Consider the following 24,042-nt stretch of genomic DNA (forward strand, 5'->3'; position numbering starts at 1 on the left):
TAACCCCAGCACTCATGAACTTTGGAGAACCCGTTTCATAGTCCTAAGTTCACTTTTATGTAGCTTTTTATTATAATTTCTTAAATAACAAACCAATAACCTGAAACCAAGAAGGTAGTAACAGAAATATCCTCCTTCCTCCAGAGCCAGGACCTGGGAAGGCTGGTCGAGGCAGCAGGGGCAGCCCTTAGCAGCATTCCCCTTCCTTCTCTTTCTGTCCCTTCCCCTTCCTCATCCTCATCCTCATCCTCTTCCCTTTCCTCATCCTCTTCCCTTTCCCTTCCTCATCCCCTTCCCTTTCCCCATCCTCATCCTCTTCCCCTTCCTCATCCCCTTTCCCTTTCTCATCCTCATCCTCTTCCCTTTCCCTTCCTCATCCCCTTCCCCTTCCTCATCCCCTTTCCCTTCCTCATCCCCTTTCCCTTCCTCATCCCCTTCCCCTTTCTCATCCTCATCCTCTTCCCATCCTCATCCCTTTCCCCTTCTCCTTCCCCATCCTCATCCCATTCCACTTCCTCATCCGCTCCCCTTCCCCATCCCCATCCTTATCCTATCTCCTTCCCCTCCTTCTCCTTCCCTTTCTCCTTCTCCATCCTCATCCCCTTCCTCTTCTCCATCCTTATCCTTATCTTAATCCTTATCCTTATTCCCTTCCTCACTTTCTCCTTCTCCCCCTTCCCTTCCCTTCCCTTCCCTTCCCTTCCCTTCCCTTCCCTTCCCTTCCCTTCCCTTCCCTTCCCTTCCCTTCCCTTCCCTTCCCTTCCCTTCCCTTCCCTTCCCTTCCCTTCCCTTCCCTTCCCTTCCCTTCCCTTCCCTTCCCTTCCCTTCCCCATCCTCTCCTCCTCCTTCACCCCATTCCTCTTCCCCTTCCTTATATCCCCCCTTTCCCTTCCCCTTCCTTATCCCCTTTCCCCCACCCCACCGCCCCCCGACCCCCTCGGTGCCGAGGAGCCGCCCCCGTCCCCTCCCCGTCCCCCCCCGTGCCCCCCAGCCTCGCGCATGCCCGTGCCCGTGCCGGGCAGCAGCGGCTCCTCGCGGGCCCTCAGCGGCGGGGCTGCGGCGATGCCGGGCCGCGGGCGGCGGGGCCGGGGCCGCGCTGCGGGGCCGCAGCAGAGCCCGGACCCGGCTCCGGCTCCCGATCCCGATCCCGGCTGTGCCCGCGGGCCCGCCCGCTTCTGCCCGCAGTGCGGCCGCGGCGTGGAGGCCGCCTTCAGGTTCTGCCCGGCCTGCGGGGAGCGGCTGCCGCCGGCCCCGGGAGAAGCGGCGGCGGCCCCGGCGCCGTGGCAGGCCCGGAGCCCCGCGGCCGGGCCCGGCTCCTCGTCCCCCTCGGGGGCCTCCCGGCCGCCCCCGTCCCCGTCCCTGTCCCCGGCGGCGAAGCGCGGCTCCTTCTCGCCCCGCAAGCCGCGGCCGGTGGCGGCGGTGCCGTTCCCGGAGGCCGAGGTGCTGGAGGATCACGGCAAGAGGCGCTGGAGGCTGGGCCGGCTGCTGGAGCACGGCGGGCCCGGGCTGATGTACGAAGGTGCTGTGGGGACGGGGAGCTGGGGGTGAGGGGGGGCACGGCCCGGGCAGGGCTGGCGGGGGGTCCCCGGGGGCTGTGGGGTGGGGGCTGGTGGCCCCACACCGGGTTTTAAAGGCCCCGTGGGGTTGGGGATCTGTGCTGGGACCAGAAGCCTTGCAGGCCGTGCTGCCGTTTCCTGTTTTTTTAGGTTCACAACCCACAGGCCGTGAGCCCCCTGCACGAGTTCCTGTGCTGCAGGTGTTGTCGGGGCTGTGTAAATGTCAGGTGGGGATTTTCCCCATTTCAGGGCCGAAAGGAACCAGAGAAATCATCAGGGCATTGTCTCGGCTGTTGAGTGCATGCTGAGCTTTTCTCACCACTCCATTTCTGTATTTCCAAGGGAAAAGTTTTGATCCCATTCCCCACCGTCACCCTGAACACACTGCTCAGGAGGAATTGTCCCCACTAGTAAGCTTTGCCCGATGTTTGGCTTTAGTTTCCTTCTACTTGGTTATGCCGCTTCGTAACAAAGGCAGGGCATCCACAGACGTGATGGCAGAAAAAGAGCAGATCAATGCTGTTACTGCAGTGGAAGGTGCTCTTACAGAGACACCTTTTGGATGATGAGCAGCTGATAACCTCTGTGTAGCATCCAGGCTGCGAGCAGCAGAAAGGAACCTTCCCCAAGGCAAAGTAATGGGTGCACATTTTGGAGGAGGAAGGTCACATGTGCATAATAACATTACGCAGAGGAGGAGGGACTGCGATCTCTTACAGACTGGAAAAACTACATAGTGAGCCAGAGGGAACTCTCATCAAATTAATTTGGGGATGCCTTTGAGATTCTACTAATGATTTGTTCTTTGCGTGCCATCTTCAAAGCACCCCCCTACTGTAGCCATGCGTAGATGCTGCTGTGACTTAAGCAGATCTGCACCTGAAGCATGTCAGGGGTGCTGTGCTTCTGGAGCAAGGTAAGAATTATTTTGTGGCAGTATGGGAAGGCGCTGTCACAGAGGAAGCTTTTGCAAAGTCCAAGCGAAAGAAGCAGAGGCTAAGTAAAAGCCGGGCCGTGCAGGCTGTGTTTAATGGCATAGCTGACACTGCGAGTAGCTCTTTTCTGTGCTTCTGTAACCACATCTGTTCCATCCTTCCACAGCACAGTCAGCATCTGGAGCCTGTCCTCAAAAGCAAAGATTCTCCCTCAAACTTGTGAGTTTTGATCTGTTTGGGTAAGAAGTAGTGTGTAGTGCTGTGTCCAGGGCCTGACCCACCCGCCTGTAGGGCTAGAGGTGGCTTTCAAGGCAGGTGGGCAGAGAGGACCCCTCTAGCCTGAAGCTGTGCCACCTCGTGGCTTCACTGTCCTCATCTCTGTAGGTAAAATCCCTCAGAGGGAGAGAGTAACACCATTGCTTAGGAGATGGATAAAACTTCCCAGGAATCTCTTGCTTGGTTTTCAGTAGACGTTGGCTGTTCCGCTAGAGGTGTGAAGAAAAATAGCTATGAGGAATTCATTTAAAAGCAAACAGACAAAAATCCCTTCATCCCAGAAGGCTGCCCCTTCAATCCACAAGGCTCAGTAATCTCTAAACCTGAATTTAGTGCTGTAGGATAGAGTTCTTGTTCCATTAATGTCAGGCCTGCTTTCTTCCTGTATGGCAAGGGCATAAATCCTGCTGAAATCAGGGGGAACTGGAGATGACAGCATTTGGTGGTTATGCTGAGGTTATACTGAGAGACTCTTAACACCAGAGCACATCTTTAAATTAAACAGTAATTGAAGTTGTAATTCTAAGCCAGCTTCCTAGGCGCTTCCAAAGATTTGTGTTCTCCGGAAACGTGTTATTTTCAGTAATTGCTGTTCTGCAGTTGAAATTGAGTTGATGACTGATGGCTCTGTGGGGGACGTGGTGGTGCCCACTCACATGTGCTAGTAAAATTATTCACTCTTCTGTCAGAGGAGAGCTACATAAGAGAGTGGAGAAAGAATAGAGCGTTAATGAGAACAGACAGCTAGCTGCCACAAAACTAGAACCAGTAGGTGGGGATCTTTGTTCAGTTCTGTACGTAACGCTCCCAGCTCCTGTATTTTGCACCTTCTGGTGTTTTGATCAGCAGTCTTCTGACTGCAGCCCAGCCCTGGTGGCTGTAGCGGTCTGTAGGAGAGCACACGAGAGCATTTGGGTTCAGGTTGGCTTTCCAGGCAAGATGCACAATGAAATATCTGCAACGTGGTCGTTGGTGTTGTCTGGAGACTGCTGATCCCTCAGAAACCAGGGCCGCTCGTGGGTGGGGTCTTTGGTATCAAACCAGCCAGGATGTGAAACGGCTGCCTCCTCCCATGCGTAGCATCTGCCCTAAGTTAGCGTGCAGTGTCCTGAGCATATTTCTGTGTATGTCTGTATAAACGTGTGTGGGCACACAGACGTGTATACGTTGATTGTAAACCATCAGGTCACTTGATAACAGCAGTAGTAAATGAGCAGTAGTGCTGACTGGTGTAAAAAGGATGGATTTTAAGAATCCAACACATTACCCAGACACTTAGGAAATGTTGCGAATACTTGTCTCGTTTTCTGACAGCTAGCATAAAATGGAATAGCTTTGACTTGCCTCTTCGCAGAAAGAACCTCATCTGTGCTGTGGCTATGAAGGTTGCCTCTGTCTCCTTCTAACATAACAGCTTCAGGACTAGAGCTCGTTCTAGGCTGCCAGATGGTTCACGTTGTGTAGGTGCTCTTATCCGAGGGATGCTTCTTAGTGGTAGTGCTTGAAACGTGCAGTGTGAGAGCTGCTCCCTCCTTCCATGCTGATGCTTGGAGTCGGTGCAGCTGTCAGGTGCAGCATTAAATAGTGAGTCAAAAGACCTGAACTCTCTTCTCAGCTCTTCTGCTGTCTGTTCTTTTGTTTTTTGGGGGTAGGAAGGGGGAGGTTTTAAAATATTTAGTGAAGGTCTCATAGCAGTCTTGCCCAAATTTGCCATTCCAGCAGGGGATGTTTTGCTGAAGTAAAGCATTTTCTTTCTGTTTCCTTTAGGATGCCAAAGATGGCAAGATCTACAATGAACAGAACTTTTTCCAGCGAGCTGCAAAGAAAGACACAGGTTGGTGCTTCTTGGAACGGTGGGGACGAGGCTGCTTGTTAGGAAAACTGGCATCACTCTCTCGTTGGTTCTGTCGGTCTCTCAGAAGGCAAGGCTAGAATAAACTAATTTGTTGCTTCATCTGTGCCAGAGTGCTGAGCAGTTCAGCCAAGAGCCTGCTCTCCCAGGCTGTCCCTGCCTTCAGGACACTGTAATATTGGCATTTTGAAGCTCTCTTGCTCTACCCAGGCTTCGTCTTCATCTCGGTGGTAGCTGTTGAATCCTGCAGCCTGGCTGGCCGTTGCTCGCTCTCTCTTCTGTGCTGCTTCCTCATTTCTGTCAGCTGCTGTCAAGTATTTACTCAGTTGACTCAAAAGCCTGAGCATGGGCAAATCTGACCAGGGAACATGAGCAGGTGTTTGAGCAGGGGTTTTGGGGGAATTCCTGACAAACCTGCACTTCTGGGAAGACTGCAATCAAATCCTTCCCAAGCCTATGTGTAGAATTTGCTTCTCTGTCACTGCTCCTGACTCTCTCTTCTTCCCTTCTTGTTTTACATAGCCCCATAGCACGCACATGCTTTAGCCTGCTCTGGTATTTCCAGCATCCCTGCTGTCGTATTCTTGCTCTGCAGTGCTGTGTTCATTGACATGCTAACACCCCAGCATATTAGGCTGGCATTTCTGGGACAGAATCAGTATGAGAGTGACTTTTAACTGAGCTGCCCAGGGCAGATCAGGCCTTTGGAGAAAGGCCATCCCTGACTGAGCTTCTTTGTTTTGGAGCTCCTTAGCAGCATCTGCTGCACTTTGTCCTCTTCTCTTGCCTTCTAGTGGATAAGTGGAAGAAGCTACACTCTTTGCCCCTGCTGGGAATCCCCAATTGTGTTGGCTTTGGACTGCATGCAGATAAATACAGGTGAGGTGACTCTGTGAAGGACACAGCTGAGCTCTTTTGTCCACAATTGCCATCCTCTTGGGCTTTTTCTTTCTTTCCCTCTTGCTCTCTGCTGTTTCATTTCTTGCTGTCCACAGACTCCTAAGTATGTATTGCTCCTATTTCATTTATTACCAAAATTATTTATTACCAAAAATTATGGCCTCTCCCAATAACCTGTTCCCTTCAGTCTTTGTGTTGCTGGTGAAGTCATTGCTTTTGCTGCTTCTGCTCCTCAGGCCCAGGGAATCGGGACATCTTATTGCTGCCTTTTAAACTTAACTCAAAAGGGGAGACGAGACTTTGTAATATGTGGTCAGGATGTCTCTCCTTTTCATAGAGTTTTTTGTTATATATAAGAAATGAGAAAAGCTTTGCCCACGTCAACATGAAGTGGGGGACAGGTCTAATCCAGGTAGAATGCTTGATGAGTGTCTGTTGTAGGGTTTCTGAACCAGGTAGGTACTGCCAAGTCCTTGTCTCTTGTAGGTTTTTGGTGTTCTCAGACTTAGGGCGAACTCTTCACTCCATCCTGAATGATGGCGTACGCCTGAATGAGAAGGCAGCTTTTCAGATCGTAGTCCGGCTGGTACGTAGAGAACCAATACTTTCCAAGAGACTTGTTCAGAAAAGGCATACAACTTTTCCCCTAATCTTTTAAAGATGTTTTAAAGCTAACCCAAGGGCTTGGCTGGGGTCTTAAAGCAGCATCACTTGAGCCTGTTGTGAACTTGAGTAGCATCTCTTGAGCAGTGTGTAAATCTGAAGGAATTTGAGATAAGGAGAATGAAAGAAACCTGGCACTTGAAAATCAGAATCTGTGAGACTTGGTGCTAATGTGTACCTGCACACAGCTTCAAGGAGCTGCGTTGGAAAGTCCAGTTTAGGGAAAGCCCGTGTGCAGAAGGAATGCATGGGTCTAATACGTTGACATGTTCTGTTTACTTGTAGCTAGACTGCCTGGAGTACCTTCATGAAAATGAGTACGTGCATGGGGACATCACGGCTGAGAACATCTACGTGAACCCAGCAGACCTCATGCAGGTATGGAGCTGGAGCCGTGCTGCAAGGAAATGGCAGTGCAGGAGGGCTTGTGAAACAGGACAGAACACCCAGGATCCTGCTCTTGAGCAGGGGAACGATGCGTTCTGTGCAGTGCTCAAGCAGGTTTTGTAGTGCAGGATTGGGGAATTCACAGATTTAACACCTGAAGGAGTGGACGTGGTACCTGCCATGCCACCTGGAGCCTGCAAGAAGGAGATTCCGTGGAGGGAAGTTTCAGGCTCTGTCCTGGAGACCTGTGGAGGAAGAGGAGCAGATATACAGCTCAGGGTCCTGGCCCCAAGCAGTAATGCTCAGACGTGTGTTCCTTGGTGTCTTGTAGGTGACCCTAGCGGGCTACTGCTTTGCGTTCCGTTACTGCCCAGGAGGGAAGCACGTGGCTCAGCGCGAAGGCAGCAGGACCCCTCACGAAGGCACGATAGAGTTTATCAGTCTGGACAGCCACAGGGGAGCAGGTCAGTCTCTTTCTGACACAAGCCAGTCAAGCTTGCCACAGAGCTGTTTCTGTGGCATTGCTCTCTGGAGCTGGCATTTGTCAGTAAAAATGCCTGGAAATCATCACCTGCAACTCAGCTTCTGTTCAGGCTGTTCCCTCTAACCTCTCTCTAGGCTCCTGTGCTGGGACTTGCCAGGTTACTCAGCAACAGCAGCAAGAGGTGCAGAGATGTTCCTGCTCCATCTGGAGCCTTGGCTTTACTGCAGGCATGCAAGGAGTAGAAAACTGGGCTGCTTCCTGCTGGCTCAGCAGGGATATGTTTCAAACCAGACTGGATCCCTGCCCAAAACAGAGTTGAAGCAAGCCGGCTTTGCTCTGACCTTGAAGCAGTGAGAGCTGGAAGGGTATTTAAATTAGCCAGTACCTCTCTTGGTTGCAATGTTCACACTGGGCAAGTGTTCGTGCAGGGGCCGGGATGTGCTCATTCAGCTGTGTGGCAGCAGGCTCTCAGAACTACCGATATCCTCTAGCAGTGAAACTCTTGCATTTCTGTACTTCAGCTCCTTAGGCTTGTGCACCGTCACAAGGCTGCCTGTTTTACATAAAGAACGCTTAAAATAGAGACTTCCGAGGTTGTGCAATGCGTGCTAGTCTCTACTTTCATTTGAAGGAAAGGTGCTAGCCTCCCAAACATTTTTTCATGTGTCAATCTCCCTTCTTTCCCATCAGGACCATCTCGACGGAGTGACTTGGAATCTCTGGGCTACTGTCTCCTGAAATGGCTCTGTGGCTTCTTGCCTTGGTCTCATGATCTGAAGAACGTGGAAGCTGTGGTGGAGAAGAAAGAGAAGTAGGAGAAATCTTCTGCTCTTTTGGGAAATGCTCAGCAGAAAGTGCAGAGGAATGTTCTATGACTTAAAGAGAAACCGCATGGTCACAGTACGCTATTGGGATGTGGGTTAATCCACTGTAAAGGCTGAGACTGGAAGCAGGTGGCCAAAGTTGTGTCTCCCAAACAAAAGGGTTATTGGTGAACCCAGAGTTCAGCACCATTTAGAACCTGGCCACCTGAATTCAGCCTTTTTTTGTCCCTGTTGTTAAAGGTGGGCTGCTTGAGGGCCTGCTCCTTTGCTTCTCATCTGACAGCACTCTGCATTGATTATTCCAGGTACAAAGCAGATGTGACATGCCTTCTCCGACAGTGCTTCATCGGGCAGAGAGCAATTCCAGGTGTGGGCTTGCTTTCCTGTGGGCTTCTTGTGGAGGGAGGATTGACTGTACTTGAGGTCAGAGCCTTCCCTGTGCTGGCGTGCTAGCTGGGATGGCTTCCAGTGGTGATGGTGGCAAAGCATTGCATGGAGCAGCTGACAGGCTCCCCCTGTGAATGAATCCCTTGTTTTCTTTGCAGCAAAACAAGGAGGGCTGCTGCCCATTATCTGTATTCATGAGCCTTGCTGAAGAGGCAAGTGTTCTGGGGGCTTTAAAAATGCAGGATTTGGGTCACTTCCCCACCCTATCTTTGAGTTTCATATTAGCCTTTTGTTTTCATAGACCCACAAAACAGTTTGGGTGAGTAGGGACCTTAAAGATCATCTGGTTTCACCGCCCACATAGCGAAGAATTTCTTAGATCTGATCCAAATCTACTCTCTTTTACTCTCTTTTAAAGACTCCTTGTCCTATCACTGTGCTCCTGGCAAAGAGTCCCTCTCCAGCTTTCCTGTAGCCCCCTTTAGGTACTAGAAGGCTGCTGTAAGATCTCCCCAGAGCCTTCTCTCCTCTGAGCTGAACAAGGCAGCTCTCTCAGCCATAATGGAAGTGCTCCGTCCCTTTGGTTGCCCTCGTGGCCCTCCTCTGGACTCAGTCCAGCAGCTCCCTGTCCTTCCTGTGCTGGGGGCCCAAGCTGAACGCAGGGCACTGCGGGTGATGCCTCACAAGAGCAGAGGGGGCAAATCACTGCCCTTGTACCTGCTGCTCCCACTGCTCCTGATGCAGTCCAGGTTTTGTTTTCCTTTCTTCGCAGCTGGCCAAGGCAGTTGAATGAGCTGTCTGCGGGGAATGCAGTCTGGAGAGGCTATTTGGCAGCTTTGTAAAGATGATGGGTGGCCGTGCTGCTCCGGGCAGTGACATTCCTCATTTTGCAGATGCCCTTCAGCGCTACCTGCAGCAAGTAATGGCGCTGGAGTATGAGGAGAAGCCCAACTATGAGTTCCTGCGGCAGCTCTTCAAAAAGCCACTGGAGAAGATGAAAGCATCAGCTTACGACTCTGTGGCTATCACGATAGTGCCCTAAGTAAGTGCCTGTAGTTCAGACTGCCACAGTGCAAAGCACTTGTGCCCCTGTGCTGCTTTGAGCAGTACGGCACTGCTGCCCGGTGCCGTACGCCCTGGGGTGCTGCAGGCAGCAGCAAGAGGTGAGAAGAGAGTAGGGTGGTCTGTGAACTCACCCGAGACCACGAGGCTCCTCCTGACTGTGAAAGCAGCACTGTTCTTTCACCGTTCCCTCCTAAGAGGCCAGTCCAGTGCTATGCAAGGCCAAGCTTAGCAGTTGTCACATCTGTTTCTTTGAGGTTTTGAAGAAAGGCGTAATACTTGCCACCTTCTTCCAGGTGCAATAAAGGCTGAAGTTTGCAGGGCCCTGAAGGTGCTAACAAAGTACAGATTGATGTGGTCTTTTTTTTTTAAAAAAAAAAAAAAAGAAAAAAAAGAAAATCCAGAATCTGGGCTGTACCTTTTGTAGTTCTTTTTCATAAAGCCAGCTTCTAGTGCAGCTGTGTAGGCACAAGTGCTCTATTTTGTCCATGAAACACTTCATGCCAAGGTGAAGGTTTGATAAGAGATACAATACAAATAAATACGAAGACAAATCTACGTCTAGTCTGGGCCTGCCTCAGTTAAGGCCTCTGGATTAAGCAGGAGCCCCAGGAACAGATTTCTGGGAAGGAATTGTACAAATGCTGGTTAATATTCCTGTTTGTGCCTTTTCTTTTAGATCAAGGAAACTTGGACTGGAGAACAGAGTTCAAAACTTTCTGCAGTGTGAGCCCCTTTTCAGAAGACATTTAACTTTTACCTACCTGGTTTAGAGAAAGACTTTTTAAAAGCATTTTCCTCTAATTTTAATGTAACACGCTACTGAATGCTGAGCCACTGCTGTAAGAAGCTACTGTGAAGATGCTCCTGTGTGGCAAGTTAGTGTAAACAGCTGGAGAAGTGCACTCTAGCCACCAGGAGAAGGGCACAAAGAAACTAAATCAGGGACTTTTTTAAGTGACAACAGTGGCAGTATGTTGTTTTATAATAAACTCTTTACAGACAAGCACCTAAGGCCCCCTGTCATGCAGTTATTTGTCATGTTCAAGGCATTTCTGGAGGCTTTCTTTCTGGGGATGCTATAGAGTTGTGATGGTGATTTGAGCCCCATCTAATTTTTTTTTTTGCCATGTAATGGCAATTTGCAGGATGCTCTCCCAACTGCTCATGCTGTTCATGTAAATAGCCTACAGGCTGTCCCTTTTGGAACTCAATCCTAACAACTTGGCTCAGAGCTAAACCCTGACTTCATCCCTAAGCAGTACCTTAACTCTCCAAGCCCCAGCTCAGTGCAGTAGGCAAAGGGGATACCATCCACAGAAGTAATACAAGGAGCCATCTATTTATACAAAAAAAAGTTTTTATAAAAAAGTCACTACATTGTGTGTATCTGAACTGTTGCCATCTGCCACAGTAAATTCTAAACAAAGGAAGAATCATGGAGTCCAGTTCCAGTGTTAAGTTCATTGACATCTCCTGGAAGTCTTATACCTTGGTATTTGAATGCTCACTATGTTTTTAAAAAGAAGGCTGTTTTCCCAACATTCACAGGCTGACAGAGCTTTAACCAGGGTTGGCTAGGCTGGGGTCAGCATCACTATGGATACAGCACAGAAGATAATTTCTTTGTAAGAAAAGTAGATGCTGCCTTTGTGAATTAGGATCCAGTTACAATAAAAATTAAGTTAAGGCTTTCTGTACGACAGAATGTTTGCCATTACTACCTTGATGCCTGTTTCTAGTGTTCAAGTGATTTGTGCTTTATTTCAGGACACGTTAATAGAAATAGCAAGGAAGACTGTGCAAGACAGGAAATGAAGTTTTGCCACTGGCTGGAGGTGGCAGCTTAACCACACAGTTCCAGCATAGACTAACAGTTCACGGAGATCACATTACTGTAGCATCGGGCAGTGAAGCATAAGGCACAGGAGGAGGATTTTTCAGGTGAGGGAACATATGGCAACTAAGGCCTGAGGCAAATAGGGCTTAAAACCATGTGAGAGGTAGGTTAAAAAAATAAAAGCTCAGACCTGCTGTGAGCCTTCATTTACCTCTTGATTGTATCCATAAAAACCTTAGATCAGTGCAGCAAGGAGTATATATACACACACACAGACAAGGGAAGCACCAGCTGACTTGATATAGTACCTGGCTGGAAAAAAAAAAGGCAGCACAACCTCAAAAAGGTTTTTCAAATGGAAGAATTCAAGCATAGTGTTACATCTAGTAACTTGGCAACCAAAAATAAATTCCTTTCTTTTATAGTGCCAGGCCTCACAGTGAAGCAAGGGACATGACAAGTTTCCTATCACCAAGAATTAACTGGTGAGGTATGACAAGCTATAACATTTCATCAGTGGAAAAGGATCTTAATTTGCACAGGACCAGACAATAGGGGATACTTAAAAAAAAAGACAGATATCAAGGAAGGAAACAGCCCAGAAGTGAGCTGCAGAATTAAAAGACAGGCTTGCAGATCATGATAGGCAAAGTTGAGGGGAAGGGCTCTTTTTGGAGGTATTGTCAATTATTCACTATCATCCCTGTACGACTATGACAGAAATACTGTTTCCAGGAAACCTAGAGAAGTAAAAAGCGTGAAGTCAGAGGCTTAAGAAGCCCAAGTTCACCCTTCCTTCACTGTGTTCCGCTATGTTTTTTCGTTTGACTTGCCTTCTGTCACACTTGCCATCACTAGACCTAGCACAGACTGACTGTAAACATGATTCCAAGTAACGAGGCAGGCATGGCTCCTTGTTCATGGCGCTGCCAAGAGACAGTGCTGAGGTAGGTTTGAGAGGTACTCCACAGCTGCCTTCTACAGAAGATGTAGGACTAGCACCATTGATGGAAGAGTAGCCCGAGCTCCCTTCCCGGTTAGGGTTTCTTGGGGCAAGATATGTTGAAACTCTGTGAGTGTCATCCGCTGTCTTGGCCTTCCTCTGCGGTGCCGCATGCTCGGACCACTCTGCAGAGAGGTTGTCTTCATCGCTGGAGTCCTGACAGCAGTGCTCCGCTGGGTCCACGTACACCACTGTCACATCCAAGATTCCACTGGGACCTGTCACTGCAAGGGTGATAAAAGGGAAAGGTTGGTTATGACTTGGGCATCACCAAGCAGGCATTCAGCACAGTCAAGCAGAAAAAAAAAACATACAAATATAAACTGTGTGTCTTCTTACACGTGGACAGGAGGGTAGACCATTTCCCCCTCAGCCTGTTTGGATAGGTACTGCCTAACAACTGCTTGCAAAATGAAAGGCCAGTCTCTACATCAGCAGAACAAACAGATAATAATAATGTCTAATTGGCTACAAGTGATCCCATTCATCAGGTTTGGCCTACTGTTGTATCTGAAAATACTGTCTTGAAACGCTAAGCCACTACCAAAATCCCTCATTATGTTCTGAAGCAGTATGTTCCTTTTCTTCTGTATATTCCTAAAACAGTTTAACAGTTATAATCACTGGGGAAAGGGGGAAGAGTTCTTCCAGCTGACCTTCTGCTGAAAGTTCAGGCTCCTGGTGCCTGAGAAACAGTTTTAAGCAAAGATAACAAGCCAGTTTTAATTCTTGTCTAGTTTTTATAAGGAGAATAAAAGCCTCACCATCTCCATCTCTTTCACCTTCGCTTTCCTGATCACCTTCATAACCTGAGCAGGAATCTAAACTCCAGTCCAGGAAGTTGTCTAGAAGGCTTTCTTCCTGGGTGGACAGTTCAGCTGTAGGTGTAGTCACAAAGCTGCCTCTGTCATCCTGAATGCTGTCTTCCCTCCTCCTGTAGCAAAGAAATGCAGAAGTCACGCATTAAAAAAAGAGATCTACTTTTCCAGCTCTTTTAATAGGTATGCCAATTAAGGCGATTACAGAAAAAATGATCTTATCTAAGAATAGAACCTGAGGATACCAGAGGGGAGGAAAGAGGAGACATCTTCATGTCTTCAGAGACATTTAAAGCAATGACTTATACTAGCCTTTTAGTTCTCTTTCCAGAGGGAGAGCTAAGGAAAGTCTCAATTTCCACCACATTCGTGTGCAAAGGACTGGGCTCCGGGTCCTCCTGTTTCACACCCAACACTGAGCAGAGCTGGCTGTAACTCATCATCTGAAAAATAAAGGGTCAGTAAGAATTAGATCAAGTGATTCCCTCTGCCAGGAGACAGCTATTTTATCCTTATTTTTCTAGAAGTAAGCTATCCTGGTGAGTTCTTCCTACACGTTCTCAACCCCACAGTTGCAATCCCAGCAGGGGAAGTTTAAAAGCCACAACTTTACCTAGTTGTTCTCGCTTCCAAAAACCTGAAGTTGAAACCCACTTCCCCTTATGTGAAGTTTTGTACATCCTGCCACATGGTAGCTTTGCTCCGGGTGTCCAGCTTCAGCAAATGAAACAAAGAGCTAACCCACCTTTTCTTTGCCTATTTCTTCATAACGCTCATCTTCAAATCGTTGTTTCACAGCAGTTAAGGACACCTGCCTATAATCCTTTGGGACCTCATCATGGAAACTGCAAAGACAGATTGAAGTCCTAGTCTTAGAATGAATTACATGAAACAGTGACAGCAAAACCTAGCAGTTTATGTGCATTCCCTCTGTCCACCTTAGCTCTGTGCTGAAGAAGTTGGCATTTCACCAGGGAACTAACTTGAGGAGCACCAGGTCTTTGTAACCCAGGGCCACTACCAGGACAAACAGAGTAACTGTCAGTGAAGCGGCCCCTAGACTTCAGTGCCTCATGGTAGAGGGAGCAAGGCAGTTTCCCAAAGCCACCTCCTTCATGGGGAAGGGCTGCCTATGGATGCAGCATGGATGCGAGAGCTGGAATACAGACACTCATGTTTCGTCCCAAAAGAGTTCCAGAAGTCTTACCATTTTTGGTGGAGGCTTAGCACACAGGGCAACAGGTCTTCAAGAGAGAAGCCAGTGCACTCAGACAACTGGCTGGTCCAGGGATGTGCTAGAGAAGAGAACAGGTATTACCATTTCATGTTCTATAATCAGATTTCTTTATGGGATAAAGATCAAGCGATAACGATTGCCATGAGCTTTTGCCTCTACACAGTTTACGTTAAGAATTAGCTTCAAGGATAGCTTTACGTGAAAAACTTAAGATATACCTAAATATAATCCTACATCGTAGACAATGGCAGAAGTCTTCAGACTTGTTTAAACACTGGACTTGCATTGGCTGATGCTAATACTCTTGTTCATCACAGCTATTAAGAAGTCAAATAGACTGAACTCAACTCTTAATTTTTCAAATTTTACACCTGTTCTCCTCTCCATCCACCCCCCCCCCAAAGTGACTGGGACATCTTGGTTAAACTCCAAGTAAACAAGCAAAAGGCACCCTAAAAGGGAAAGGCAGACTGACATACTACAAACTGCTCCGAATGGGCTTTCCTTACCTTGACCGTGTAGTATCTTAGCCAGCAGCAGTGCCGCAGCAGCCAGGCGAGCTGGGGAATACACAAAAAGGCTTGTGTTTAAGAGTGACAGTTCGCAAATGAAGCTGTAAAGGTGCAGAGTTCTTCTCTCCAGTGAGACTATGTTTGACAGTACTTCTTTGTAGTCCACAATAGTAGGTATCTAATACAAAGGATAACAGAGGTTGGCAATACAAGACAAACACCAAGTATTTAGAACAGTTGTTTCCAGAAGACATCATTTTCATTCGTGTTTTCTTTCCTTTTTTAATACTACACTAACATTGAAATATTCTCCAGCAGAAAAGTGTCTTCAACTTGTCTCAAGAGACCTAGGTATTAATCTCTACGGAAAGAGAGAGAGCTTTGCATCTGCATGCTCTTAAACATGCATGGCCTCCATAGCTAATAAAGAACATCTGCATAAAACAATAATGTCTTAGATAAGAAGCACTAATTACAAGAGCCCTACAGGCAAAGCATTCCCTCCACTTTCCAAACTCACCCTTATCTTTCCCTCCAGGGCAGAAATGATCTCGCCCATCATCCTCACCAGGTCTTCATATTTGTATGTGTTGTCCGTTAGCCACACAGCTTCCCGTATTGTCAAGATCTCTTTGCTGATGAAACTGCAATATCAAAGAATACTAACAGTTAACCCCAGAAGAGAGTGAGCTTGTGCACTTATGCACTATTTGTTTCTTTCTGTGGCCAATAAATGCATTCAAGAAAGCCAAGGAGTTAAACTTTAATAAGTACCTTATAAAGTCAAGTACTGATTGGGAAAGAATAAATAGCAATTCTTCATTTATTTCACCTTTTAGCTCAAACCACCTATTAGGACATTGCTAATTCTTCATTTATAAAACCTTTCTTAGGTTAAGATGCAAGATATTGAGGTAATTAACAGAGAAGAGTAATTATCCACCACATCCTTCTGTTCATCTAAGCATAACAGACTGAACTAGGTAACAACACTGCTGCAGTTGTTCCTTACAGGGATCCTCATGCTGACGAGAGTGTGAAAGATTTCAGTTATTGATGGAATGCATTTAGGCTTATCCACCACTATGGAGTTGTTTTCATATTAAAAAACATGTTCAAGGAATATTCTGTGCCTCATTTGCAGAGGCTGGGACTGTTTGTATTTGAATTCAGTTCAAGCAGCAGTCATTGTAGAGGGAAGCCAAAGATTCTTTCCAGTACTATTATTAGCATGGGGAAAAAAGCTTGAGCTGCACAAATGAATTTGAATGATCACAGTAACCACCTCTCAGCATGAGTCAGAAACCCTACCGTGTGCAAATAACCATGCAGGCTATTCCCAGAAGTTGGAGTCGAGATCGAGGTACAGGTCGCAGCTTCAAATAGCGATCCACACATCCCACTGTCATGTGCAGGCACAGGCAAGAGAAGTCTTTCATGGTAGCCACTTCCACCAGCCAATCAATCAGGATATACCTAGATGGCAAAGACAGACACATCCCGCCCAGTTAGAAGCCATTCAAATCAGTCCCAAACACCCTCCCTTTCCCTAGTTTTCTGAATTCCTCCTCCAATTAAAAGTTCAAAGACAAGACCACAGCCCTGTTTAAGTGCCTGACCACCCTCCCGGTGAAGAGCCTTTTCCTGATACCCAACCTGAATTCTGAGACAACTACTGCTCCACTCGCATGAGAGGGCACGGCTGTGGTTACACAACTCCACACTGTGCACAAGGCGTTCCCACCTACCCCCAGCCTGCCCCAAGATCCTTCCTCCATCCCCTAAACAGGAGGCCAGGGAGCGTGCCCAGGCACCGGAGTGCTGAGTATTCACACTGCTGAAGCTAGCTTGCACCTGATTGCACATAATGAACTGCAGAGGAGTAAAGCTAAAGATTTCATCTTCCAACAGACCTCATTCTAGGTGTGCTTCCCCTCTACAGATGTAAAGGGAAATAGTTTTTTGCTGTGTGGCCTGACTCCCGGATCTGAGTTTTTACCTCATTGTTTCATTTATTCTTTTCTGCACAGTGAAGATACTTTGCTTGCTGATAGGAAGGGAGGCTTGAAAGATCTGAGACACCATTTCACTGGAAGATTTTGGCTCTAATCCTAGCTGGTTTCCATTCCCACAAGCTTTGGCTAAAGCTATCTGTAGTAGAGAAAACACAAAAGAAAGGGTTTTTACCAAATGCAAAATAAAGCAGCTTAGAATGGTCCTGTAATTTTCCTGTTGAGAAGAGGGAACAAGAGAAACTAATTGAGAGAACTGCTAGATAATTTGTAGTTGTTAGTCTTGCTAAAATACCCAACACTGCACACGTAATTCAGGGGCAGGCTTTTATGTCTATCACAAGCTTAACCCTTGGATTGTACCAAGGAGAAGTGCAGGATTTTCCAAAGGAGGGTGATTTGCAGAGTATATATACACACACACATAGATATTATTCAGCAATTTTGACCCTGCTTCTGAAGGGAGAAGTCTAAGCCTATAGTGACAGCGCATAGATAAGACCAAATGAAGATAGCTTTCTGGTGTGGGGGTTGAAAAAAATAAGTTATCTTACCTGTGCTTCCCAGCAGCCCTTTGCTGCATAGTCCCGTAGCTTCCTGAGACTTTGGAGGTACCTGCCAGGATCTGACATCTGTAGAGGAGAATGTAAACACATTTCAAAAACCATTACCTTTACAGAACAAACAGAAGGACTGAAGTACTAATATCTAGAGAAAAAAACAGTACCTGCAGATACCTCTATTATTTCAGCAACCTGCCTGTTCTGTTTCTCACCATGACAACACTGTTTTTAAGAAAAACTTTCTTCAGCTCTTGCCCAGGGTCTTGCAGGAAATGAGAAGGGTTACAGGAGATTCCAACATACTAGTTTTGGCATTTTTTTTTTTTTTTTTTAAATGACAACGCAGGCAATCTCCCCACTCTTGTTCCCAAGTGAGCAACCTGATCACTGGCCAGCTGTCTCTATGCCTTTAGTAGGCTCACTATGAAAGAACTGCTAACACCTTTTACAACTACTTGTAGACTCATTTACTTTAAACACCAAGACAGACACCAGAGCTCATTTGTGAATGTTCTTACTATTCTTGGTTATGAAGAAAGTAAGATTTGAGAAACAGCGATGTCTTTCTCCATATGTTCTTTGCACAGGACAAAGGTTCAGACATTACAGTGAAAATGTTTTTTGAGAAACAAAATTACTTACAGCAACCTTTCTGTTACTTTCCCAAAGGAGGTAGGAGCTGTTTAAACAACCCTGCTTTGAAGATTCTTCAAACATTTCAAGGGACTCTTTCCTTTTTTCTTCATCCTAAGAAGGAAAGGCGTGACTGTATTTATGCTGTCCAGACAGATCTCAATACTTCAGAAGCTACAGAATGGCTCTGTACTAAGAACTGGAGAGCAGAATCAACAACTTGTGAGTCCACTCCAGATTATGAGGGCTGCTCCAACATCCACTCAGCATTTAAAGATTCCATCTCAGGAAGCAGTGGTTTTCCTCAGCCAGACAAAATCGTTTTACCTCGTTCACTACTGAAGGCCATTTTTGTGTGTTTGATGCTCATTATGAATGGAAGGCTTCCTGTAAGACCTGACCACACAGCAAGCCCATGATCGTGCTAAAATTAATTTAATTGTTTCTAAAATTGGATGAACTAAGTTGATAATGTTCCTTTAAACAATTATTGGGTTAAGCCCATGAGAGCAGAAATTGTTACGCCACTCGAGGAAGATAAGAACATTTGGATGATTTTTCTCTTCCTCACTCGAGGCAAACACAGCATTAGCATCAATAAAAGTCACTTTCAGAATCCTCAAACATATCAAATCAGAAACACCGCTCACCTCAAAGAGACTCAAGACCTTAGCCAAGCAGTAGAGAATAGATCCTTTCTGAGCCTGAAAAAAAAGCATCAAGATAAAGCATTGCTAAAAATAAACAAGGAACAATAGCAACTTTTTGCTATTAATTCCAGAGTAAAGTTGTTTGCCTTTCATTCTTTCATTCTTCCTGCCTGCTTTTCTCAATGTTTTGTCATCTTTGAGACAGTACTGAATCTCTCAGAAGACACAGCACAAGGCCTCTGGTACTCATGATATACTGTGTACTTTGGCAGCAGATTCATTAAGATGATTGATCCTCAGTCACTTAAACAGCAAGAGCATAGGAGCTCCTTGGGGAAATGAAAACAATTTTTCCAAAAGAAGTAGGTGCAGCTACCAGCCTGTCTTAAAGTCAAGGGCAGAAAGCAGTCTTACCTTCTCCAACTGACACTCTGCTTTAAGACTCTCAAAGACCACAGCTTTACAACAGCTTCCACTCAAGGACCAGGGAGGACGAATAAAAAGCCAGATAAATGGGGCTGCGCACACATTCAAACGCTCTGCCAGACTGAAGAAATGAGACGCCTTTAATCCATTCACTTCTGCACGACCTTCATCAGAGATGGACACTAAACAAACAACAATAAAAAAAATGGAAAGAGTTCAGAGTTTATTCACAACATGGTTTTGGCATTTAGTCAGGCTGAGAGAGAAAATAAGATACCACCAGGAAAAGATTTTCCCCTTAAAGCTTTAAAGATCAGGGAGATGGCAAGAGAAGACAAATCTTATTATAATTAGTCTGTAGGAACATAAAGCCCTAAACCCAGGAGGCATTCTACAAATACCAACACTCAAAGCAATGTTAATTCCTGTCACTGCACAAACGAATTAGTGTGCAAGTTACCTGCCTTGCTAGCACCCTCAGCAAGGAGGTTCCTCCTGCCATCAGTCCCTTTTGTTACAACCAACAGACTAGTTAAGTAGCCAAGTTTGACCAGGAGTTTACAAAAGATGACTTCTAAACATGAATTCGTAGGCTTTGCACAGACTCATTTTGTCGTTTTAAAAGCCCTGTGCACCATACACCACGGCACTGGACACCTGGCAGTTTAGTGCCCAGTTCTTAAGTTGTACTGAAAGATAAAACTGAAGAGGCATGATGACACAGAAGACCTAACCACACATTTAAGACAGCAAATTGGCTCTGAACATCACTGCTCTAGAACCTGGGTACAAAAAAATCAGTGCTCAAGGCACTGGAGAAATAGCTTTGCAAGTCGCCAGTGAAAATGATGAGGGAATTAGTCTGATCTGCAGCTACAAGCCATCAGCTTGTCTTTATTTCTTTCCATTATGCCGTCTTCCCCAAGGACCCAAGCACAAGCTCCCACACTTACAGCCTTCATTGTACAGGTATGCTATTCCCAGCTTCACAGCAGCTTCAAAGTTACCCCTTTCAGCAGCCCTGAATGGGAACACAGAAGATACCTCAGGTTGAAGTCAGTAGGTGTTTTCAGGCCCACATCAGCAGACAAGTTACTTCAGTGGAGGCCAAGCTGTGAATCTGCTGTTCACCAGCCACCAGCATACGTGCTTTCACTACCTAACTTAAAGGCAAATTATACTGTGGCTTTTCTTGCTGCAACTCTTTCATATGTCCATGTCCAGGATAATTTGACAATTCACAGGAACAGTTTCCCAATCCCAAGCAACATCCCCAATACAAGATTGCAATAATATGCTTCAGTACTTGCGCCATCGAGGACATGCCTCAAGCCCTTGTGCTCCTCCCTTCCAGACCAATTTTCAGACAAATCTTCTTCAGAAAGAAGATGATACATGCATCAGAGCAGAGGCAATAACCAGAAGCAGAACAATTAGCATGACATTTATATTGATTCATCGCCTTCAAATCAGATGAGTAAGACACTCTCCTTCCTTTTTATGGTGCTTCCTTTTTTAATTTTATAAATTACCCATTTAAACTGCACTTGTTTTAACACTGAATTTTATCTGCTTCAGTACAGTGGGTTGCACAAGAAGTGACCAAAACAACCAGGACCCAGAAATACAGTTATGCTCTTGATCCTATGATCTCATTTGCACGTTCCTATGGAAGCACTTGTAACGTTTCAGTTAATGTGTCATGTTCTAACATGGAATACTAATGCCCTTGGAGAGAAATAACTTCAGTGTATGCAATTATTTGCAGCTTACATGTGAAATCAATAATTCTTCATTGCCCTATGGAAAGACTTCCATAAAAAAAAAAAAAAAAAAAAAAAAAGGGTAGCCAGATTTCTCACTTGTAGTGAAGATTGATTAGAGCTGTATATCTAGCTTGAAACATCCTCCTCTACAACTTCAGGGGAATATTGATTCTTAGAGCTTACCTTTCAAACACTTTCAGGTTTTTTGGAGAAGGCCATACATCTTCAAAACTTGCACATGCCCAAACACTAGCATGATTATCCACAAGGTATTTAAGATGTGAGTGCACCTGCAGGGTGGGGGAAGAAGTGTAAAATAATAATTGTTAAAGTAAAGTGACCAAAGGAGAAATAGTTCTTTGTGATCTAATTTTATATAGGTAACTAATTAATCACAAGTTGATCATAACTCTCTTGCTGTCTAACCATCACTAAGGCAAAAGATGCTAAACCAAATCAACTTGTTCAGTCCCAGTGAGCTGGCAAGACAATTTCCACAGAAAAGTTGCACAAATCAAACACATATCACTGCTACTCTTCTGAAGCTTGGAGTAGCAAGAAATAAAGTTACTAGGATACCAAATACCCAGCTACTGCATGTATTTTTTGCCTTCCTTCAGGTTTACTTGGACACAGACTTTCCTGTATGCAGTCCTGGCTCCTAATGGCAGAAATAAGCCATTGCATGCGACAGAGGAGAAGCACTTGCAGACTCACAGCTCTGACCGAGAGGATGTCCTCGGCAGGAAGGCCTTTCAGAACATGAAACAGAACGTCCTCGGGCAGGCTTAGCAACGTCAGGACGCGGGGCCGTTTTCTTATCCTCCGCTTTGAAGGGAAAGAAAAACACCTGGAGCACCTACAGTGAATCACTGGGAAACAAAACCACAGAACACCTCAGTTAGTGATGAAATAGTACAAGAAAAAAAGGCAATAGTACAAGAAAAAAAGGCACTTACAGCGTACATGCACACATAAACACGCATCTGATCAAGTACCTATTGACTGCAGCATATAATACTTCTTCAAACAGTAACTGTAGAGATTGAGCCTGTCACAGAATGCTGTAAGACTCAGCTACGAAGAAGCGACTGGTTCAATTTTTTTTTAGTTCAGTTTAGTCAGTTAAGCTGAGATGCTCAGGAAGGATGGCTCGCGCCATTCAGCTCAAACACTCCTCATCCAGGAGAAGCCTCCTGCGCCCTAACTCCACCATTTGCCTGTTTAGTTAAACTGTCACCACTACAACTCCATTTACCTCCCCCACCTCCCAACTTTTCCTCCTCAATTGATAACAGACCTTGAAATGTGACCGGCTCGATTAGGAAGTTAAGACCCACTAAACCCGCTGACGCCAGAAGCCCACCTTCCTGGGCAGCCAGTTGCTGCCACAGGCACTCAGAGAAGAGCCCTAAGAACCAGGAAACCTTTCTCTGAAGTCTTCACCGTTTTGTAGAGCTCACAGACCAGGGCGCTGGCTACTTTTGTTGCTCGTTAAGAGTTCACCCTCACTGCATTAGCCGAGAGGGGCGAACCCAAGGGGAGCACAGCGTACTGCTCTCTGAGGACAGGAAACCCAAACCTTTCTCCATCTGCTAGTGAGAGCACAGTGCTGGGCTGCCACCCGGACTGAGGGCAGGCAGAGGCACGGGCAACAGAGGCCACTGCTGAGACCAAAGGCTGCTGAACGTTTCCTTCACAGATGGGGGGCCTCAAAACTAAATTCTGAAGTGAAAGCCTGAGCCCCACGAATCAGAGGGCCACTTAAAGGTCTTCGTTTTGGCCACAGAGGGCTTCTTGGTTGTACTTTTCAAATCTGGTTCAAGTCTCACACAAAAAGAGGTTATACCTGGGAAATTTATTTAGTTTTCTTCCAAAAGAAGCATCCTAGGAGACTCTCTGGCTCTGCTGGAGACCCCAACACTGTGCTGCACACCTGAGCTGGCGCTGTCGGCCCTATTCTCACTGGCTCATTTCTCATGTGGAGATATTTGGATGTAGGTGAGAGCAGTACCGTAACACACCAAACCGCCCTGTCTGATCCGTGGGGGCCGAAGGCAGCAGCTGAGCCCGCGACACTGCTCCCTGCTCCCCCCCACGGTGAGAGAGACGGCTAAAGGGGGAGCACGGGGAATTTTTAGGGGGTGTTCTCTCCCGTTTCCCTTCCCCTCGACCTGCTCCTCTGCAGCCCCGCACCCGGACAGCCCCGGGGCCCAGCGCTGCCCCGCGGCTCCCCCCACACACACCGGGAAGGGAACGGACGGGACCCCCGCACCCTCCCCAGCTCCACAGGCCCCGGGGGGAGCCCAGCCCGAGCCCTCCCGGCAGAGGCAGCGCCGCCGGGGCCCGGCCGCCTCCGGGAGCCTCCCCGCCGGTCCCCCCCGGCCTCCCCCGCCCCGGGAGCCCACCGAGGCCCCGTCCCCGCCCCGGTTTGAATTCCCCGGGAGCTGAGGGGCCGCGGGGGACTGCGTGTGGGGGTGCCGGGGCGGCGCGGCCCGCACTCACCGCCCGCCTTCATCGCGGCGCCTCCCCGGGGACCGAGCGGCGGCGGCGGCGGCGCCCGGAGCGCTTCTGAGGGGAAGGCGCCGCGGGGGCGGGGCATCACCACGGGGGGCGGGGCTTAGCGGAGGAGGGGCGGGGTTTAGCCGCGGAGGGGCGGGGCTTCGCGCTGCCCGCTCGGTCCCCGGGGCTCGGCCACGCCCCCTCGGCGCTCAGCGAGGGTCAGGGAAGGAGCGCGCGGCCGGCCCCGCCCCAAGCCCCGCCCCCTCCCCGCAGGCCCCGCCCCCCCGAGGGGTGGTGGTAGTGGCGGAAGCCCCGCCCCTTTCCGCCGTCGGCCCGGCTCCGCTGAGCGACGCCTGCCGGCCGCGCGCACTTTTTTTTTTAAACACAGCGGGCCGCCTGATTGGCCGGCGGGGCGCGGGGGGGCGGGGCCGGGCCCGCCCCGCGGGCCGCGATTGGGCGTCGAGGATGCGAATTCGAATCGGGGCAGTTGGCGGTTCGAGCACCTCGCGGGCACGGCGGCTGCGGCGCATGCGTGCAGAGAGCAAGGACCCCCCCCCTCCCCAACATCCCCCCCACCCCGCCCGCCGTGTGCGGGGCGGCCGTTGCCATGGCAACAGGCGCGGCCTGCGCGCCCGCTCCCCTCAGGCGGTGCCAGGCGGGGCCCGCAGGGCCCAGCATAGCTTCAATAAACTTTATTTGGTAGCGTGTCTCTGAGTTTTATTTAAGGACACCCCGAGGTTTTAGGAGCGTATTT

At 47.9% G+C, this 24,042-nt stretch overlaps 2 protein-coding genes across 3 annotated transcripts; one reads left to right on the top strand and one right to left on the bottom strand.

Moving 5' to 3' along the window:
* Positions 1-1,022: 1,022 nt before the first annotated feature.
* VRK3 (VRK serine/threonine kinase 3) lies at positions 1,023-10,585 on the top strand. 2 transcript variants are annotated; one of them, XM_084296060.1, is made up of 11 exons: positions 1,023-1,519; positions 2,658-2,710; positions 4,535-4,601; positions 5,414-5,498; positions 6,006-6,105; positions 6,468-6,560; positions 6,901-7,033; positions 7,744-7,864; positions 8,183-8,244; positions 9,158-9,306; positions 10,006-10,585. In XM_084296060.1, exons 1-10 carry the CDS (start codon positions 1,063-1,065, stop codon positions 9,304-9,306), a joined length of 1,320 nt encoding a protein of 439 aa, XP_084152186.1. In that variant the 5' UTR covers positions 1,023-1,062; the 3' UTR covers positions 10,006-10,585. The 2 variants fall into 2 exon arrangements, 1 of the variants encoding a protein (XP_084152186.1); XR_014618884.1 differs by lacking the exon at positions 10,006-10,585 and having other exon boundaries at positions 7,744-7,953; positions 9,158-9,190.
* A 607-nt stretch (positions 10,586-11,192) lies between these two features.
* Positions 11,193-23,336, bottom strand: CCNF (cyclin F). Its single transcript, XM_084295765.1, has 17 exons — positions 23,292-23,336; positions 21,504-21,658; positions 20,970-21,076; positions 19,974-20,041; positions 19,009-19,202; positions 18,595-18,648; positions 17,954-18,058; positions 17,303-17,380; positions 16,736-16,887; positions 16,048-16,212; positions 15,257-15,380; positions 14,734-14,914; positions 14,195-14,282; positions 13,733-13,832; positions 13,300-13,430; positions 12,934-13,103; positions 11,193-12,393 (listed from the first exon to the last, which is right to left on the bottom strand). Exons 1-17 carry the CDS (start codon positions 23,302-23,304, stop codon positions 11,930-11,932), a joined length of 2,349 nt encoding a protein of 782 aa, XP_084151891.1. The 5' UTR covers positions 23,305-23,336; the 3' UTR covers positions 11,193-11,929.
* Positions 23,337-24,042: the final 706 nt, after the last annotated feature.

This window comes from Netta rufina, assembly GCF_964035555.1.
Source record: "Netta rufina genome assembly, chromosome: 15".
Classification (NCBI taxonomy): Eukaryota; Metazoa; Chordata; class Aves; order Anseriformes; family Anatidae; genus Netta; species Netta rufina.